Consider the following 20,615-nt stretch of genomic DNA (forward strand, 5'->3'; position numbering starts at 1 on the left):
TGTCTAAAGTAAAAAACAGATAAACAGAAAGACTAGGACTGTAACCTGGGTCTTTTTTACTAGCTTCCCAAAATGTAGATCGGTTTAAATGCGATGCATTATGGAGCTGCTTTGTAAGTCTTTTTTTTTAAATTTAGTTAATTTAGAATATTTTCCCAAGGTTACAATTGTCTTTAAAATCAGAGTTCATATGCCCAAAGGACTATAAAACTGTGAATACCCCTACAACTGGGTCTCTATCACAAAGAGATAAAAAACGGGGAAAGGAACTATATGTGTAGAAATATTTAAAGCTGCTCTTTTTTATGGTGGTAAAGAATTGGAAATTGAGGGGATGTTCATCCATAGGGGAATAGCTGAACGAATTGATTGTGGTATAAGATGGTGGTTGAATACTATTATGTTATTAGAAATGATGAGCAAGATGATTTCAAAAAACCTGGAAAGATTTGGGGGAACTGATGCAGTGAAAAAAGCAGAACTGTACACAATATTTTATGATGATCATCTGTAAAAATTTGGCTACTCTCGGCAATGCAATGATCTGGGACAATTCTGAAAGACTTACGACATGGAATACTATCCACTTCCAGAGAAAGAACTGTTGGAATCATCTCTCACATCAGTGTGTTTATGGTTTTATTTTGGGGTTTTGGTTATGTATGACTTTGCTCTAAGTGTGTTTTGCATGACAATAAAAATAAAATTAAAAAAGGAAGAAACATGGTGAGAAAAATCAGCTGATCAGTGATCCAAAGTGTATATAAAGATGAACCAAGAATGTAGTTAGTGGATGAAAACGAAAAAGATTTGTAAATTAAAGGTTTTGGTTTTAAAACTGAAATAAAATGAAAATGAAATTAAGAGTTCAAAGACAATTCTGGGTGAGTTCTAATTATTTCAATTTTTTGTTTTACTATACATACTTAGGACAATAGTTCAAGGTGTATCATCAATTTTGCTAGATGTAATATAAAATTTTGCTTTTTTAAACTGCAAGTTTGCAGGCCTCTAAATGTCTTCTCATCCCTTCCCCATTTCTTCTACAGAAACTCTAGGAATCCCTAGCCTAGCTCCCAGGCCCCGCTGAGTTTGCTAGTTGTCATTCCAATTGGAGTCATAATTGTAGCTCAATTGGCTCAGTCACGTGTAAGTAATGGAAGGAAGGAAAATGGGGGTGGTAGAAAAGGGAGGCCCAAGTAAAGGGCAGAGGAACCAAGGCTCAGGTAATGGGTCAAGGTCCAACTACTTAGGAACCCTACTTTGTTGCCAACTTAAACTTAGCGTGCCAAGATTCCTCATCTAAGAACACTAAGCCTTGACCAAAAAAAGCTTTCATTTGTTCTTATGAATATAGAACGTAAGTTTTTTGGATTGACTTTTTGATATATAGAAACTGTTTCGTTAATTTTATTCCTTCAATGTGACATTTAAGTAGCTACTGTATATAAAACATTGTGGAAGGAATATAGGGAGATACAAAGTTTCAGCAAGTCAATGATTGGCCTCGTGATATTTTTTCTCTATATTTATATAAAGAGAAAGTGACATTATTTCAAAGTCCTTTGTACTCCAAAAAAAAGCAGGCACTCTCATGATTTTATTGAAAAATAATTTTATTTCCTAGAGTAAGTCTACTTCTTAGGAATTGCACAATTAACTAGACATCCAATATAGAATCTACCCATCCCCCCCTTTCTTTCTATTATTAGATCAAATTACAGTAACAGATTTTAGAGCATGGGAGAAGCAATTGCAAAAAATATATGCATGACCTTTCAGAAATCAATGCTAAATTTGGGGCCAGAAAACTGCCCCAAATTTAGTTCATTGTGATGACTCAACCAGAATCAAGTCTCATTCTCTGATCTTCCCAGATACCACCCTATGATATATACCAACCTTCTATTGAATGGTATTAAAATCAGGATCCAGGACTAGTTTAAACTCAGAAAGGACCCTTTCCCAAGGCAGCTGTCAGAATAAATCCCACAAATTCCCTTCTGCTCCAAAACCTTGCAGCCTTTAGGATATACTGGGGCCAAACTGAGCCTTCTAAGTCAAGGCTCTTTTGAACTTATGATTATACAGTGATGCCCTATGAGTGCTAGTATTTTCTCTATCTTCTTCCCTCTGAATTTCTTGGTCAAATTAACTACATGGTGCTTCAAGATTATAAGCTGTTCAGTTTTTCTGTTCCTTAAGAATTTCAAACACTTAGGAATAGGTTCTCTTTGATTTTTCCTTCCATCATTTATGAGATACAACTTTCTTTTTTATTCATGTTATTTTTACATATTCTAATCTGGGTTAATATTTCAAAATAGCTTGAAATTCAAACCAGAAATGTGAATATAAACTAAGTGCCAAATTCAGTGATATAAGGTAGTCAATACTATGCCACAAGTATTTACTGGCTAAATTCTCCCACTCAATCTTTCCCCTTAATCAATTCCATTTAAGAGAAGGGATGGAGAGGTTGATGCAAGCACCTAGGCTCTGGTCCACTACCTCCCTTGGAAACCCTTCATTAAAGGAAATTATCCCAAAGCCCCTTTAAGATTCAAGTGGCATTCCTGGCCTTTGCCACATCTCAAATATTCAAAAAGTCAATAAGAATCATAACTGGTCACAAGTTTGAATTACTTGTTGATGCAAGACTACTCTGCATTGCCTTGTCCATAGGAGGCTAAACCAACTTTTGTGATCAGATTTCTGAATAGTCTCTGGAGAGAGTTCGAGTTCTTCTCAGTTACAGAAGAATTTTGGGAAATTTCCTCTTCTGTTTTCACTGAAGGGCTGGGTTCCTGGTGTTAATACTGGAAGCTCCTCTTGGTCTGAATATCATCTAGGATCTGTTGCAATTCTTCATCTTCAAATCGACCCTCTAGGCTACAGAAGAACCAAAGTGACCAAAAAATGATAGTGAAGATGCTTTTTCCTCAATCTTAAGAATTCCATATCCTTTCAGCTTCCCTATACCAATATTTAACACTTTTTGCCTACCTTTTCACTTAGGCCTAAAAATGACATTCCCCAGTTATAAGGAATCTAGTGATTTTTCAAATCTTGGATACAAAACCTGACTTTTCTTTTAACCTTTCCCTCCACCAGTTTAATACTAGATAAGGAAATTTAAGAATTCATGTGCACAAGCCTAAATAATTTTTTTGTTTTACTGATGCTTTCTGTTTGTATATCCATTAATTTCTGAGAAAATCCTTCCTTTCTCCCCTACACAATGAGCCTTCCCTTGAAACAGACTGAAAGAAAAGAAAAAAACCATTCAGCAAAAACAATCTACACATCAACTGCATCTGATATAATTATGCAACACTCCAAACCCAAAATCCCCATCTCTCCAAAGAAAGGAGATGGGTATATTTCTCAACTCTTTTGAGGGGGCCAAGTTCATGATTATAGTACTCAGCATTCATTTTTATTGTGTTGTTCTTTCCATTTTCATTGTTGTAATAATTATATATCATCATACATATTGTTTCCTTGGCCCTGAATTAGTTCTTACCTTGGAATCAGAGCCTTAGCCTCCTCTGCTGTCTCAGGACAAAGGTTCGCTAAACAAGCCAACTCAAATTTATGGAGCTTTTTCTGGAGTAACAAACTGAACAGAGAAAATATAATATAAACAAAAAAGATTACCCAAACTAAAAAGTATACTTTAATTCACTTGGAAAGTATATATTGAACACTTATTATGTATGAGGTATTGTAGAGTGTTACAGAAGAGAGAATACCAACTATAAGAGGTCACCATCCTTTTACAAATAATGACCAAACATAGTTAATGTTGGCATAGGACCTTCCACTCAAATGTCATCCTCTGCCTGCATGGGCAATAAGGAATGTCAAGCTTGGCAAGAAGGCCGAGATTAGAAAGTTGAGAAGAGAGTACCATCTGTGGTTAGGTTAGTTTATTACTAAGATCCATAACAGTATAAAATATGCATTTTTGCTTTTGCTTGAAGTTACTTTTGCTGCTGTTACTGTTTTTTCTTTTACTTCAAAATTTATGCCCAATCCATAATGTCAGGCATTCTTTATTAAAAATCCTCTAAACTGTAGCTTTGTTTTCTAGAAGGGAGGCTCTATAAATAAAATTTAATTGGGAAACATTGTTGTTATTCAGTCATATCTGGCTCCTCGTGATCCTATTTGGATTTTCTGAATTTTAACTCCAGGCCCAGCATTCTTATCTACTGCACCAAAGGAAACAGTAAATGTCTACTATATTATATGCAGAGGATATAACACTGTTCTTGCCTTAAGTAACTTCCAGGATAATGGGGGAATGAGAGAGGCAGAGAGACACAAAGAGAGAGACAGACACACAGACACACAGAGACAGAGAATACAGCTAAATATAAGGAAGTGTGATAGGAAAAAAGGAGAGACCCAGACTAAGTGCTTCAATAAATCTGCCAAGCTACAACACCATCTTGAAAAAGAAAGGATAGTAGATCCAGTTTGACAATCCTTCCCTTCCTCCCATTTATACTTTATGCACAGTATGCAGCAATTCTGAGATATTACCAAGCATTAATCAGTAAGAGAGCATTCTAAGTATAGGTGACCATAGAACACAGCATTTCTTGGTAAAATAATTTTTCTTTGGTACTTACCTCCGAACACTAGCAATGGTTTCCCTGTTTTTAAAACGACTAAAACGTGCAGTGTAATTTAAAGTTTTCATGAAAACCTCTGAAAGTTCTTGTTCATCCTCCGCACTTTCATTCTGTTGCTTCCGATGCTCTAGAAGCATGTGGACCTCTGAATTTAGAAGAGTTTCTGCTGTTTCAAATTCTATTAGTGAGAAATAATATGTCAGTTTCACAACCATCACCCAAAAATCTGATTCTAAATGTTGATTTTACATCTGGAGCTGACTGTGTATCTGCCTCCTGAGAAACTTAAGAGGACTTCTCTTTCTTGCCCAGGGCATTAGACCACATAACTACTACTAAAATCATTGTATTTATGTGATTAGTATTTTATTTCTGATATGTAGAGAGTTATGTTTCATGTACAATAAGTTATATTTATATAGTGTTTATTATGTGCTAGGCACTGTGCTAAGTGCTTTAAAATTATCTCATTTGATGCTCACACCAACTCTAGGTTGTTGTGCTATTTTTATTGCTGTATTGCTATTAGGCAGTCAGGTGACACAGTGGATAGTGTCAAGCCTGGAATCAGGAAGATTCAACTTCCTAAGTTCAAACAGAGACTCAGACACTTACTAGCTATGTAATACTGTGCAAGTCACTTAATCCTACTTGCCTCAGTTCATTTGGAGAATGATCTAGAGAAGGAAATGGCAAATAACTCCAGTATCTTTACCAAGAAAACTCCAAATCAAGTCACAAGGAATCAGATACTACTTAGCAACATATGTGCTGCTATTAATAGATGCTATTATCCCCATCTTACAGAGGAGTAAATTGTGGTAACCAGAAGTTAAAGGACTTGCCCAGAGTCATATATCTCCCAAGGGTTCTGAGTCAAAGAATTCCTGACTGTGGACATGGGCTCTAGTTGTCTGCTGTCCCAATTCAATTCTTTCCCATTTCTCACTCCCATCACTAGCAACAGCTTGAAGCAATGCTTCATTCCTCACCCTCCATACTCATCCTGAGATACGGGATAGGAGAGTCAGTCAAGAAGCATCTATAAAGCACCCATTAGGTGCCAGGTAACTATGCTAAAGGATGCAGCTATACAGAGAGAGGAAAAACAGTCCCTGCTTTCAAGGAGCTCAGTCTACTGGGGATAGGGGGAACTAACAAGTCCGATATACATAGGATAAACTGAAGACAACCAACAGAAGAACAACCAACTAGTACGGAAGGCTAGGTTTGGCCTCAGAGGAGGGGGAGCATTGCACGCTCGGGGGCCGACAGAGGGATAGCCTGGGGTCTGGGGATGGAGCATTTTGGGTGAAGAACAAGAAAGGGACCAAGAAAGGCTTTTTTTTTTTTCCAGCAACCCCTTCCCATTCATCATCACGACTGGGGCTCCGCAGATAGCCCAGGATGAGACACCGACTCGACCAGTCCCCGCCTCCGCACCCAGGGGCGCTTCTCCCTCACCACGGGGTCGCCCTCAGTCCGGCTCCCCGTGCCGCGGGACAGACCCCTTTAGGGGCAGCGAGCACCCCGCGGTACGGGTAGCGGAGAGAGAGAACGGCTCCGGCCGCGTTAGGGGGGGGGAGGAGAGGGCGGGGCTCGCTCCTTCCGCCCGCTCCCGAGCCCCGCAGCGCCCGCCGGGCGCACCTTTGGGAAAGACGAGCTGCGAGGCGTCTTCCTCCACATCGCCAGCGCGAGGGTCGCTGCCTCCAGCCGCCATCACTCTCCTGCTCCGCGCCAAAGGCGGGGCCGGAAGCGGAAGTGCGCCGCAAGGGGAGGAGGGGACTTGACCACGGAGGGAGGGGGCTGACTGACGAAGGGAAACGACCTAGGGGGCGCCATCTTAGTTACAGAGACGGGGAAAGGAGATCATCAAAGACTGCCCACACTACACCTCACTCCTTCCTGCCTAGCATTTTAGCGCGCATGCGTATATCTACCACTGGACTCGGGCTACCCTCTTCTGCCTTCTTTCACACACCTGTCCATGCACATTGTGGACACGTCCTGAAATGGATACCACCTGAAGTGAACAAGTCCTAAAATGGACACTCCCTGAAATAAACACTTCCCAAGATGCACACTACCATATATGCGAAGGGAATACACACCTTATATTTGCATGCCATTACTTTCATGGAACAAATAATAGAATTTAGATCACAGAATTCAGAACTACTCCACATCCACCTGTTCTTTTCTTCCTTCCCTCCCTCCCACCGCCTACCCCCGTTTCTTTCTCCTCCTTCATTCCTTCAGTTCTATCTATTTATGTATCAATGTATCTATCTATCTAGTAAACGATATTAAAAAGTGAAGTGACTCATCTCAGGACACCTTATGGGCTAAAGCAACGGGTAGGATTGGATTCCAGGCTTCCTGACTCTCAGTCTCATTCTCTTTTCACTGATGAAATCTTAACTTTTACCTTTAATAGGGACCTATATTGCCTGGATGATTCTAGAACCCCACCTTTACATTATTACCTGTGTAACTTTAGGCAACTCTCTTGGACCCCAGTTTCCTCATTTGTAAATGGAGAGAGTTAGACTAGATAGCTTTCAAGGTCTCTTCCATTTCTAAATCCACAATCTGACTCTTTGTGACCCTTTGTGCCATATTGTTCATGGGGTTTTCTTGGCAAAGATAGTGGAGAAGTTTGCCATTTCCTTCTCCAGTGAATTAACTCAGAGTTTAAGTGACTTTCCCAAGGTCACAGAGTTAGTGATTGAGACCAAATTTGAACTCAGGTTTTCCTAACTCCAGGAACAGCACTCTATCCACTGAGAAACTTAGCTTCTTTAACTCTATTACTAGACAACTTCCAAGATATGTTCTACTCCCTAAACCCATGATCCTCTAAGCTTCTTCCTTTGGGATTCAACAAATACATATAAGTATACATATATATAAACATGATCCTAAAGGATAAAAAGAAGGGTTTTTGTCCCATCTTGAAACAAAACCTAGGGAATATCTAGGAAAAATTAAGACATAACTAAAAAATGAGGTAGTCCCAATTAGTGATAGGCAGCTAAGTGGTCCAGTGGTTGGAAGAGGGTTGGACTTGGATTTGGAGAGACTGGCATTCAGTTTCTACTTTAGACATTTTAGGAACTATGTAACCCTAGACAAGTGATTTAATCTCTTTGGGCCCCAGTTTCCTCATCTGTAAAATGGTAATAATAATAGCACCTACTTCATGGAGTTGTTATGAGATTCAAATGAGGCAAAAATAAATGCAGCATTTAAATTTTGTCTATTATTAATAACCAATATGGGTGGTACAGAATATAGGTTTATGAAAATTTCCAAAAGGATGGAGACATAATTTCTAAGAGGAATGATCAAGGAGAAGACTGGATCTGAGAAAAATTGACAGGATTTTGCCAACTGGGGAAGAAGAATAATGTGAGTAAAGGAGTGAAAAGTGATTTCTGGTCAAGGTGATTAGATTATTTTGTCTAGAAATGAAGTTTCGAAAGGTTTTTATGTCCTTTATCTCAATAATCCCCACAACAATCCACTAAGTCCATTCCACCCATCAAAAGCTGGGTCCAGTTGGAGTCTGTCTCCCAGACTAAATGAACTGACTTTTTTTTAAACTTTAAATTTTATTTTATTTTTAAAATATTTTCCACGCTTACATGATTCTTGTTGTCTCCTTCCCCTCTTCCCTTCCCTCTCTTAGAGTTGAAAAGTAATTTCACTCAATTATACATATATTACTCAAAATCTATTTCCATATTATTCATTTTTGTAATAGAGTAATATTTTAAAACCAAAACCCCAAATCATATACCCATATAAACAAGTGATAAATCATATGTTTTCTTCTGGATTTCTATTCCCACAGTTCTTTCTCTAGATGTGGATAGCATTTTTTTCCTAATTTGTTCAAGGAACTTATTTGTAGCTCATAACAGAATCATTTGGCATCTACGTCTTTTAGCCAAACCCTTTCTTGTTGGATCCTTTCTTTGTAATTAATTCTTGGGTCTTAAAAGACTACTTCCATTTTTTTTATTACTATCCCCCACTTAGAAAATAAAGAAACAGGCCCAGAGAGATGGAAAAACTTGCCAATATTCAAACAAGTAGTTATAAAAATAGCTGAGAAGAGAACTTAAGTTTTTTGACTCAAAACCCAATTTTTACAGCTCTATCTCTATAAATAGTCATAGTCTTATATTCAAACACATGGACACAATACCCCATTCTCTATCCCAATGTTGAGGAGAGAAAAACACATAGTAACACATTAACATCTTCATTCATTTACATGTAGAGCATATAAAAACAGAGATATGATTTAGGTAGGCATATGCATACTAAATCTCAAATGTCATCTGCTTGGCTTCTCTGAACTTTGACAGGTGTCACCCACCTGACTATGGAGAAAATGACAAGGGCAATTTTTAAAATGAGGTTGACAAATTTTAACATACTCACTTCTTTACCAAAAACAAACTTGGAGCCAAAAGAGAGAGCTTAAAAAAACAAAAAAGTTTACAAGTAGTAGAAGACAAAAAAAAAAAAAAAAGTCAACTAGATGCTGAAGTGGAATAGAATTCTGAGTGAAATAAGCAGGACCAGGAGAACATTGTACACAGTAACAACAGTATTGTATGATGATCAACTCTGAAAGACTTAGCTTCTTTCAGCAATACAATGATTCAGAACAATTCTGAAGAACTTATGAAAAAGAATTCTATCCACCTCCAGAAAAAGAACTATTGAAATTAGAATACAGATAGAAGCATGTGATTTTACACTTGTTTATTCGGGTTTTGGTTTTAGATGATTATTCACTTTACAAAAATGAAATATGGAAACACGTTTTGCATGATAATACATGTAAAACCCAGATTTCATTGCTTGCCAATTCTAGAAGAGGTGAGGGAAGGGAGTGAAACAATTTATATCATATAACTTTGGAAAACTTATGTGTAAATTTGTTATTACACATAATTGGTAAAATAAAATATCTTTAGCATAAAAAACCCCAAAATACCCATTTAATTTCTTATGATGACCCACAATATATTGAAACAGAGACTGAGAAAGTCTGGGATGGTGAGGGGGGACATATATTCTGAATGGCTTTGAAAGCGAAATGGAGGATTTTATATTTGATCTCGCATGTGATAGGAAGTCACTGGATTTTAATAAGTAGAAGGGTGACATGTTCAGACCTGTGTTTTAGGAATCATTTTGTCATGTAAATAGAGGTTGGATTGTAGTAGGGAGAGATTTGAGGCACCAGCAGGCTATTTAAGTGATGGGGTCTGTATCAGGATGGTAGTAGTATTAGAGCAGAGAGGAGGTATATTTGAGAGACATTGCAAATATGAAATCAATAGACCTTGGCAAAAGATCTCATATGTAGAAGAGTGGGGTGAGAGGAAAAAGAAAGGGGTTAAGGACAATACCTGGGTCGTGAGTTTGCGGGGACTGGATGATACTTGCAACAGTAATAGGGAAAGTAAGGGAGTGGTGAGAGATTTTAGAAGGTAAGATAATAAATTCAATTTTGTTCATGTTGAATTTAAGATGTCTACTGAACATCCAGTTCAAAATGTCTGAAAGTCAGTTGGATATACAAGACTATATAGGACAGCAAGAGAGGTTAGGGCAAAATAAATAGATTTGAGAATCACCAACACCCAGATGATAATAAAGTCAATGGAAGCTGATGAGAACACCTACTGAAGCAGTATAGGGAAGAATAGAAGAAACAGAATAGAGTCCTAAGGGATATCTACAGTTAGGGGGCATGTCTTGAATAAGGATCCAACAAAGGATTCTGAGAAGGAACAGTCTGATAGGTAGAAGGAGAACTAGGAGAAAGTGGTATCCTAAAAACCTTAGAAAGAAGAAAGGATCAAGGAAAAGAGGGAAGTCAACAGAGTCAAAGGTTATAGAGAGGTCAAGAAGAATGAGGATTGAAAAAATTCTTTGATTTTAGTAGTGAAGAAATCACTGGTAATTTTGGAGAGAGTGTAGTCAGTGGAATGAGGATGTTGAAAGCTGGATTGCAAAGGGTAAAGAAGAGAGTGAGAGAAAGTTAACACATCTATTGTAGACAGTCTTTATAAGATTAGCCAAAAAGGATAGAAAAGATATAGAATGATAGTTAACAGGGATAGAAGGATCAAGCAAGGGTATTTTTAGAATGAGGAAACTATGGAAATATTTGTAGGCAACAGGAAAGGAACCAGGAGGCAGGGAGAAATTGAAGAAAACTAATAGAGTAAGGATGATATAGGGGAAACACCACTGAAGGAGATGGAATGGAACAGAATGACTTATGCAAGGAGATGGATTTGCCTTGGTAAGGAGTAAGGCCAACTCATGATATACTGGATATAAAATTAAAATTAATATACAATAGCTTCAAATATTATATTTTTATAAGATTTATTAATAATCACTAGAAGTAAAGGAATAAAAAGGTAACAAAATAAAACCAAGTGCCCAAGCTAATCTACCTGTTCAAAAGTCTCGTGTGCACAGCTGCCCTCACAGGAAGGAAAGAGTCCTAGACATGGAACTCCATTCAGTTTATCTCCTGTCTATGTCAGCATGCAACGACAGGAAGTGAGTGGGCTCCTGGATAATGTAGTTAGTTCAAAGGCATGAGATCCCAATTACACATTCCTGAGATCCTTTGGAAGACTAGTCTCCCCAATGGATCTTGTAAACATAACGAATTTATAAATTACAATAATTCGGGGATAAAGGGAAAAGAGAATGAAACCAATGATTGCTAGACACATTGACAAATAGCCAATTAGGGGGCAGTCCCCTTTGGTATAAGAGTATACATACAAAACAAATGCATTCAACCCCCCAGGAGTTCAAATCACCACATCCCAAAGTTCACTCTGGATTGTCCGGTGTAGCATGTGGTCTCTGCAGGCATCTTCATGGGGCCTTCTCCAAACAGTTCACTTTCTGGATTCTGGGAGGTAGCAAGTTTCTTAACCTAAATTTACTCTCAAAAGAATTTAAAGGGGGCAGCTGGGTGGTTCAGTGGATTGAAAGCTAGGCCTAGAAACAGAAGGTCTTAGGTTCATATCTGGCCTCAGACACTTCCTAGCTGTGTTATCCTGGGCAAGTCACTTGACCCCCATTGCCTAGCCCTTACCACTCTTCTGCCTTGGAGCCAATACATAGTATTGGCTCCAAGACAGAAGGTAAGGGTTTAAAAAAAAAAGAATTTAAAGTTTGCATTATAGCATAATAATACATTCCCCCTGGAGGAGGATAGTGACAAATGCAGGGATCACTCAGGGATGCATGTTTGAGTTATGAGATATATGAATCAATTGGCAAAAGAAAATAAAAAAATTTTTAATCCAAATAAAAGAGAAAAAAGTAACTTCTGGATGATATATAAAATATCAAAGTCTTATGTCTAAAAAATCCAAGTAAAGGAAAAATAAATCTATAACAAGTCCTTGAATCAGGGCCCAATTAAAGTGATTTAAGCAATTATGCACTTACTCAATCAGTAGCCAGGACTATAGAAAGTTTGCCACACTATGAAAGACAGAAAAGGGACTAGATTTTAGCAGCAAATGGGAAATAACATTTCCTGGCCTGGTTTTACCTTTTTTCTCAGGGATATGGGAGCCAGGATGGCAGCCAAAGTGAGGTGCTTGATAGAATGTGGGACGGGGGAAGACTTGCCTTTGTCATATGTTGAATCTCAAACAAGGGGGCAGCTGGGTAGCTCAGTGGATTGAGAACCAGGCCTAGTGACGGGAGGTCCTAGGTTCAAATCTGGCCTCAGACACTTCCTAGCTGTGTGACCCTGGGCCAGTCACTAGACCCCCATTGCCTACCCTTATCACTCTTCTGCCTTGGAACCAATACATGGTATTGGCTCCAAGATGGAAGGTAAGGGTTTAAAAAAAAAAAAAGAAGAAGAACCTCAAACAAGTTCAAGTCCTCCTGTCTTGGCTCAATTTCATCAATCCCATTGGGATTGGTTGGTGACTTTGACCTTCTGCTAAATTGGCACTATGCAGGTTAGCTTTGTACTTCTTTGGCACTGTGCAGTGGCTCTTTTTGTATTCCCTTCTCCTGGAATCAGACAGAATCATTAATCACAGTCCCATAACATTTATTGATAAATTGCAGGTTTCCATATTCTAAAGTTTTTGGGTATGCATTGACATTAAAGTTAATGGGCATTTTAAACCTATCCTAGTGCAAAATTAAAAAAAAAAAACAAAAAAACACCTTTTTTTAATACTGGTAACATGTGCTTCAAGTCCAAAAAAATAAAATTCAAATACTGTATTGCACATACAAGGAAAAAAAATAATAAATATTTTAAAAATCAAAAATATAGAGCTTACAATCAGTGACATACTATGTCAGCCAAGGAGAAGTAGAATATAAAGGTTCCTCACCAAAAATGAGATCCATTTCCTTTTTAACTTGGTCATGAATGATTTTCACAGAGTATCAGCTTTATAAAACAGTAGTACAATAAGTAATGCACATTTAAAGAAATACCAAAATTCCCCCAAGTCATAAAAAGCATAATTAATGACAATAGCAAACAAACCCACTATTATATAAGATTCACATGAGTTGCTGTGTGACATTTATTTTATTTTTTATTTTTTTAAAACCCTTTCCTTCCATCTTGGAGTCAATACTGTCTATTAGCTCCAAGACAGAAGAGTGGTAAGGGCTAGGCAATGGGGGTTAAGTAACTTGCCCAGGATCATACAACTAGGGAGTGTCTGAGGCCAGATTTGAACCTAGGACCTCCCACCTCTAGACCTGGCTCTCAATCCATTGAACCACCCAGATGCCCCCTGCTGTGTGACATTTAAAAGTCTATGAACTCACGGATACTTGTCACAAATTCTACAGATGTAGCAAATCTTTCAACCTTGGCTGAGATATTTTTTAACAAAGTCTATTACTGCCATTATTCCAAAATGTGGCAGAGGACCCCAGAAAAAAACAGAAACCTCTGTACTGCTGATGAAAACCTTTTTGGGTCTAAAATATCACCAAAAATCTAGATTGTTCTGGTGGAAAGGTAGAGTAAGCTGAAGAGTTACAAATTGTCCAGAAGCTACTTAGACTTCATGGGAGGTACCATCCAGGGGTACCACACCCTAGGAACACCTTCCTAGCTCCTCTAGTATAAGACTGTTATATTTCTCATTCATTAAATTTTTATAAATGCAGAGGTGGGAAATATAATAGTGCTATAGCATTTCACTTCAGCTACTAAATGGACCCTTTACCTTTTGTTACAAAGAACTCAAAGGCAGGCAAGATGATCAGTCAGAGTAGAGATACTACTAGATATCTAAAAATCATTTCTGAAGACCCTTTAAAATAAATTTAATTTCTTAAGTCATTAAATTCTCCAAAGGTTGTTAACCAGGTTGAAGGAGTCTATCCATCATCTATGTGACAATTAACAAAGGCAAAATGAAACAAAAAGGCTATAGAAGCAATATGTGATCTCAATGGATCTGGTGACAAGCCTAGTATCCATATGGCTTTGCCAGGAAAAGAGTTTATGGCAAGGTGTTTATGGGCTTTCACAATGATATGTTCTTCAGTACAGTCATAGGGGAAAGGTATAAATAAAAATAATGTAACAGTATATATCTAATAGCCAAAACATAGTAGCTTCAAATGATTCAGTGTAACAGAATAGTATTGATCAGATTAATACAAAGTCCTTGTTTTCAATTCCAATACAGAGACTTCCATAAAACATGGAGTCTGAAAAGGCTTAAAAACTTCACCTCTAGACTTTTTAATGTTCCTTCCCTGCCCAAGGATCATTATCCATTTAGGTTACTTTTGTCATACCTCTGGGATCTCCCACAGTGAGATCTGAACATAGTGTGGAGGAATCCCAAATTGGATGCATTGTAGAGACTGGGCAGGCCCAAATGGCAAAGGGGTGTAAGGAGATGAATTTCTTCCCTGAATCTCAGGATTATTTAAGCTAATTTCAAGGACCAGTGCCCCCAAGAATGGTAAGAAGAAAAAACATCCTACAACTGGGAGCTGTTTGAAATAGGTAATGCTCTTTCATAAAGTGAACCATGCTTGCAATTCTACTTCCTTTTTGGAAGAGTAACCTTCCTTCCCCTTACCCCTTGAGGTAAAACACTAGGGGCCATGTGCTACCTCGGTCCCCTCCCCCACAATCAGGAACATGGAAGCCTATCTGGGTTAGCCAAACTGGGGAGGGGTGTGTGTGTTCTCCTGCTGAAGAGCACCTAGTGCAGGCTCAAAAAACATTGGGGGTGGGGAGGAGGAGGAATTTATACTTCATTTTCAGAAAAAAACTAAAGGTGCTTCTAAATAGCTCTTTAACCTTCAGGCAGACTGCAGTTGCTCACGGACAGCAGAAATGGCAAGGACCACCAGGCAGTGTCTGGTCAAACCTGACAAACCTGGGCAGCAACGGCAGCAGCAGTGGAAACAGACAACTGGAACCACCAGGGAGTTAGCAGCAGGAGGCTGGATTGGCAGCAAAGAGGATGGGGCAGGAGAAGCGACATCCCTCTCGGCCAAGAGCTCCCAGAAAAGCCACTCAAATGAAAGCAGTTGAGCAGGTGGGGCAGCTGGGGAAAATGGGGGTAAAAAATGGCAGGAGAGAAATGCAGCTTTGCAAAATTTATCTAGTCTATCTTAAAAAAAATTGAGAATTCTTTTTCCAACTTCAGTGGTTGCCATCAATGTAAAAATTAAAATTAATATACAATAACTTCAAATATTATATTTTTATAAGATTTATTAATAACCACTAGAATTTAAGGAATAAAAAGGCAACAAAATAAAACCATGTGCCCAAGCTAATCTACCTGTTCAAAAGTCCCACATTCACAACTGCCTTCACAGGAAGGAAAGAGATCTAGACATGGAACTCCACCCAATTTATCTCCTGTCTACATCAGCATGCAACAACAGGAAGTGAATGGGCTCCTGGGTAATGTAGTTCAAAGGCACAAGATTCCAATTACACATAGATTATAGATTATATATGTATATTATGTAACAGGTGGAAGATGAGGTGAGAAGAGAGGGAATTCATGGTGAAAGGCCTAATTTTTTTGAGTAAAGTATGAGTCAAGGTTCTAAACTGAGAGGATGGAATGGGGGTTGGTAGGGAGAAGCATGAGAAGTTGAAATGGGATGAAAAGATTTTGAAGAGCTGCTGGGGAGAGTGGGATGATGAATTGATAAGGGAAAGGTGGAAGTATTGCCTATTAGCAGTGAGGACACAGTTAAGTTGTACAGTATAAATTTGTACATGACTGGTTGTATGATTTTCTCCCTTTTCCTCCAGCAGGGTGTGTGTAAAAGTGAAGGCAGAAGATGGTGAGAGTGATCTAAAATTGAAGTGTGGCAAAACACAAATTATGATATGATAAAGAGACCTGGAACTCAAGAGAAGAGGACAATAGAGGTTTGGATTACTTCACGAAGAGGATTAAAATAGAAAAAAGAAGAGAGAGGGTGGCTAGTGCAGGGGTAATGGTCTGATAGAGAACTGAGAGGTTAAGGAGTTTGAAGTTGTTAATTGAATGAAGAGAAGGGCTTGGAAAAGGAAAGCAGGGGGAAGAGTGGAAAGCTAATAGACTATGGTCAATTAGGGGATTTCAGAATCCTTGAATATGGAAGAGGTATATTCAAGATTATGGCTCTGTTGTTGAGATGAGGATCACAGAAACTGAGTAGCTTTAAAGAACTAACCATTTAGGATATTCAAGGGAGAGTCACTATGAATATTGAAATCCTCTAGTACAGTGATGGGCAAACTTTTTAAAGAGGGATCCAAAGGAAAGGAAATGCTCATCTGTCAGTCTGTTTCTAAAGCAGCTCTTTCAAAGTTTCATTGTATTGTATCCTACTCATTGTATTTGTGAGATTAGGAATAATGTCACCTGGCTGGATAGAACATTTCAGGGGGCCGCATCTGGCCCACAGCTGTCGTTTGCCCATCACTGCTCTAGTATGAGCTTGATTTGTTGAGGAAAGAAAGGATTTGAGGAGGTCCATAGACAAGAGCTCCCAGGATAATGATTGTTATAGATGTGAATTGTATGAACTCAAAGGAGAAGTTATTGATCATGGGGAGGGGAACCTGGAAGGGAAAATAGGAAACAATGGGTCTCCCACCTAAACCAGTGAGCCATGAGTAAAGGTGCAACCAGATCAGGAAAGGGAAACCAGGGAGGCTGTGTGGGAGCTAGATCTCAGTATTTATTAGAAAAGGAGCAGGAAAGGAAAAGATTTAAGAGGAATTTCAAGTTTGTTGCCTATAGAACAGTAGTACCTGGTTGGGACTTTGGAAGGGAGGGGTATATCGAGGGGAATCATAATGAGGAATTGGGTGGTTGGAGATTGGGAATGATGTTTGGATGATAACCTACAGAGGTTCAGAATCACCGGGATGAGTAAAGTATAACCAAAGTGTGAATATGTTAATCACTGAGTGGAAAGAGCCAACTCCTCTTCTCAGAAAAGGCTGGAGATCAGGAGAGAAAAGCATAGTTAGTGTAAGGTGGAAGATACATGATGAGATTGGAGGTCCAGTTTCACTTCTTTTCTCTCTAAAGACTGGACAATAGGCAAGAGACAGCACAATAAGAGATGGAAATCTTGCCATCACTCAAGCTTCTCCTCAGCACACGAAATGTAGGGTGGGAGAAGGGGAGATCGGCTTAACTGGCACATTGAAAGATGGAAGTTGCTCTGCGGTACCACCTCACACCTAGCAGATTGGTCAATATAACAATAAAAGAAAATAATAAATGTTGGAGGGTATGTGGCAAAATTGGGACACTAATGCATTGCTGGTGGAATTGTGAATTGATTCAACCATTCTAGAAGGCAATTTGGAATTATGCCCAAAGGGTTTTAAAAGAATGCATGCCCTTTGAAGCAGCAATACGACTACTAGGTTTGTACCCTGAAGAGATAAATAAAAAATTGTTGTACAAAAATATTCATAGCCATACTCTTTGTGGTGGCAAAAAATTGGAAAACGAGGGGGTGTCCATTTATTCTGGCATATGATGATGATGGAATACTATTGTGCTATAAGGAATGATGACCTGCTTGATTTCTATATGAACTGGAAAGTCCTATGTGAATTAATGTGGAGTGAAATGAGCAGAACCAGGAGAACATTGTGCACAGAAATTGAAATATGGGATGATCAAATGTAATTGGCTTTGCTACTGGTAGCAATGCAATGATCCAGGACAATCCTGAGGGACTTATGAGAAAGAATACTATCCACATCAAGAGAAAAAACCGTAGGAAGAGAATTGCAGAAGAAAAACATATGATTGATCACTTGTTTATATGGGTATAGGATTTGGGGTTTTGGTTTTAAAAGTTTGCTCTATTGCAAAAATGAATAATATGAAGATAGGTATCAAGTGATAACACATGTATAACCCAGTGAAATTGGTTGTCAGATCCCGGATGGGGGAGGGAAGAGGGGTGAGAGAGAACACGAAACATGTAACTATGGAAAAATATTTTTAAATTAATTAATTAATTTTTAAAAAGAGAGAGATAGAAGTTGTTTTGCACAAGGGAAAATGGAAGTCATGCTCAGCCCAGAGCAGCCTTTACTCAGGGGAAATAGCCTCAGGAATGGAAGATCAAAGATTAAATGGAAGATTGCTCTTCTTCTCACCTGGGGCTAGAAATCTGGTGGCTAGCTGTAAGAATGTGGAAGGGGATGAAAATCTCCTGTTAAGAGATAGACAGACGATTCTCTTACTTCTCTTTGAGGCAAGTTTAGTAGGAGATAAGAAGTGAAAAGTCAAATGGAAGGTTTAAGGCTAAAGATTATCATTGTTTAAATTGTACTAGTTTGGATTTTTTATTGGTAAATGGGGTAAAATATTGATCTAATTCTTTTATATATTAAAAAAAATTGAGATGTTTTTATTTAGTTGAATATATTACCAGACTGTTTCCAGTTTTTAGAATAGATTTTGTCAAATAGTGAATTCTTGCCCCAATAGCTGGGATCTTTGGATTCATCAAATCTTACAATACTTACTAACTTCTTCATATAATGTGCCTCATCTCTTTCCCTTTCTGCCTTGTCCAGTACTCAAATGTTTGTTTTTTTTAAACCTTTATCTTCTGCCTTAGAATAAGCACTTTGTATTGGATCCAAGGCAGAAGATTGGTAAGCGCTAGGCAATGGGGGTTGTGACTTGTTCAGGGTCACACAGCTAGGATGTATCTGAGGCCACTTTTGAACCCAGGACCTCCCATCTCTAGGCCTGGCTCTCAATCCACTGAACCACCTAGCTGTCCCCAGTACTCAAATGTTTTGATAAATATTGTCTGTTGAAATCTGAGCAGCCTTCTCACTTTTTTTCCCATTAATTTCCTTAATTTACTTTACCTTTGTTCCTTCACATGAAATTTGTAATTTATTTCTAGCTCTCTAATATCTTGGTGGTTTGATTGGTGTGGCACTAAATTAGTAAATTAATTTAGGTAATATTGTCACTTTTATTATATTGACCTGGTCTACCCATGTCACACAATTTCACCTTTGGAGTTATTGGCTGATTACATATTGCAACCTGCTCAGTACCACCATGCAATTTTCCATTGTCCTTAATGTGATGCTAATCCTTAGTTCTTAGAAAAAAGTGATACTTCAAATTTCAGTGCCCTACAGCAATTCCACTAAAAATAGTTTTGAAATAGTTTTTGTTTTAGATTTATGCATGATATACCTCATGTTCTGAAGGTGGATTTTATCATTGTTTGATGGCTTTTTTAAAGGTGAATTTCAATCTCTTGCGCAGTTAGTGCTACCTAACATTCTAAGGTGTTTTACAGGTACTGTCTCATGTTCTGTACCCCATTTAACATAAAATGAACAATTTTGTTCACTGGTAAAAATGAAAAAAAAAAGATTTTATTGAAAACACAGGCTTTTGCTATTATAGAAAGCTTTGAGTCAATACTTAGAAATTTCTTAAAAACAAGCCAGCCTTCGTTGGGGATATAATTGGGGATGTAGATTGTAAACGATTGCCCCAATGCAAATACTAATAATATGGAAATAGGTCTTGATCAATGACACATGTAAAACCCAATGGAATTGCTCATTGACTACAGGAGAGGGGTGGGAGGATGAGAGGGAAAGAACATGATTCCTGTAACTATGGAAAAATATTCTAGGGGGCAGCTGGGTGGCTCGATGGATTGAGAGTCAGACCCAGACACAGGAGGCCCTGGGTTTAAATCTGGCCTCAGACACTTCCCAGCTGTGTGACCCTGGGCAAGTCACTTAACCCCCATTGCCTAGCCCATACCACTCTTCTGCCTTGGAACCAATACAGAGTATTGATTCCAAGATGGAAGGTAAGGGTTTAAAAAATATTCTAAATTAATTAATCAAATAAACTTTAAAAACTCTGCTTATATGAGTTGGGGTTTTGGTTTTAAAAGTTTACTCTATTACGGAAATGATCAATATGGAAATAGGTTTTGAGCGATAATACATATAAAACCCAGTGGAATTGCTTGTCAGTTCCAGGAAAGGGGGAAGGAAAAGGGGAGGGAGACAACATGAATCATGGAACTTGGGACCTTGGGAAAAAATGAAATAAAATAAAAGGCATGGGAGTTGATGTACCTTAAGAAAAATTCAGTTCTCTTTCTTTCTAATTCTAAGTCTAGCTCATTGTCCATCTATATTTTCTGTCTTATTTACACATACTATTGGACAAAGTTTAAGGGGAGGGTATAATCAGATACATGTTGAAATCTGAGGAATAGGCATTCTTCATCCACTTGGTCTTTACTAGGTGGATTGACAGACTAAACTCCTTGGAATTATTAGAGATACTTTTAAGGAGACTATCAGGGTTTAGTGCAATTAACACAATTTCATCTGCAAACAGGACATTTGGAAGACCTCGC

At 38.3% G+C, this 20,615-nt stretch overlaps 1 protein-coding gene across 1 annotated transcript; it reads right to left on the reverse strand.

Moving 5' to 3' along the window:
• Nucleotides 1-1,601: 1,601 nt before the first annotated feature.
• POLR2D (RNA polymerase II subunit D) lies at nt 1,602-6,363 on the reverse strand. Its single transcript, XM_044666653.1, has 4 exons — nt 6,291-6,363; nt 4,641-4,821; nt 3,527-3,622; nt 1,602-2,892 (listed from the first exon to the last, which is right to left on the reverse strand). Exons 1-4 carry the CDS (start codon nt 6,361-6,363, stop codon nt 2,814-2,816), a joined length of 429 nt encoding a protein of 142 aa, XP_044522588.1. The 3' UTR covers nt 1,602-2,813.
• Between the last annotated feature and the right edge of the window lie 14,252 nt (nt 6,364-20,615).

Source organism: Gracilinanus agilis, chromosome 3 (genome assembly GCF_016433145.1).
Source record: "Gracilinanus agilis isolate LMUSP501 chromosome 3, AgileGrace, whole genome shotgun sequence".
In the NCBI taxonomy this organism is placed as follows: domain Eukaryota; kingdom Metazoa; phylum Chordata; class Mammalia; order Didelphimorphia; family Didelphidae; genus Gracilinanus; species Gracilinanus agilis.

Bases quoted from the DNA above. Each gene is read 5' to 3' on its own strand.
- POLR2D (XM_044666653.1), bottom strand. From the start codon at position 6,363: ATGGCGGCTGGAGGCAGCGACCCTCGCGCTGGCGATGTGGAGGAAGAC. The intron at 4,822-6,290 runs GTGCGCCCGGCG...TCTCACTAATAG, and splicing joins GCAGCTCGTCTTTCCCAAAG to AATTTGAAACAGCAGAAACT. The intron at 3,623-4,640 runs GTAAGTACCAAA...TTCTCTGTTCAG, and splicing joins ACCATTGCTAGTGTTCGGAG to TTTGTTACTCCAGAAAAAGC.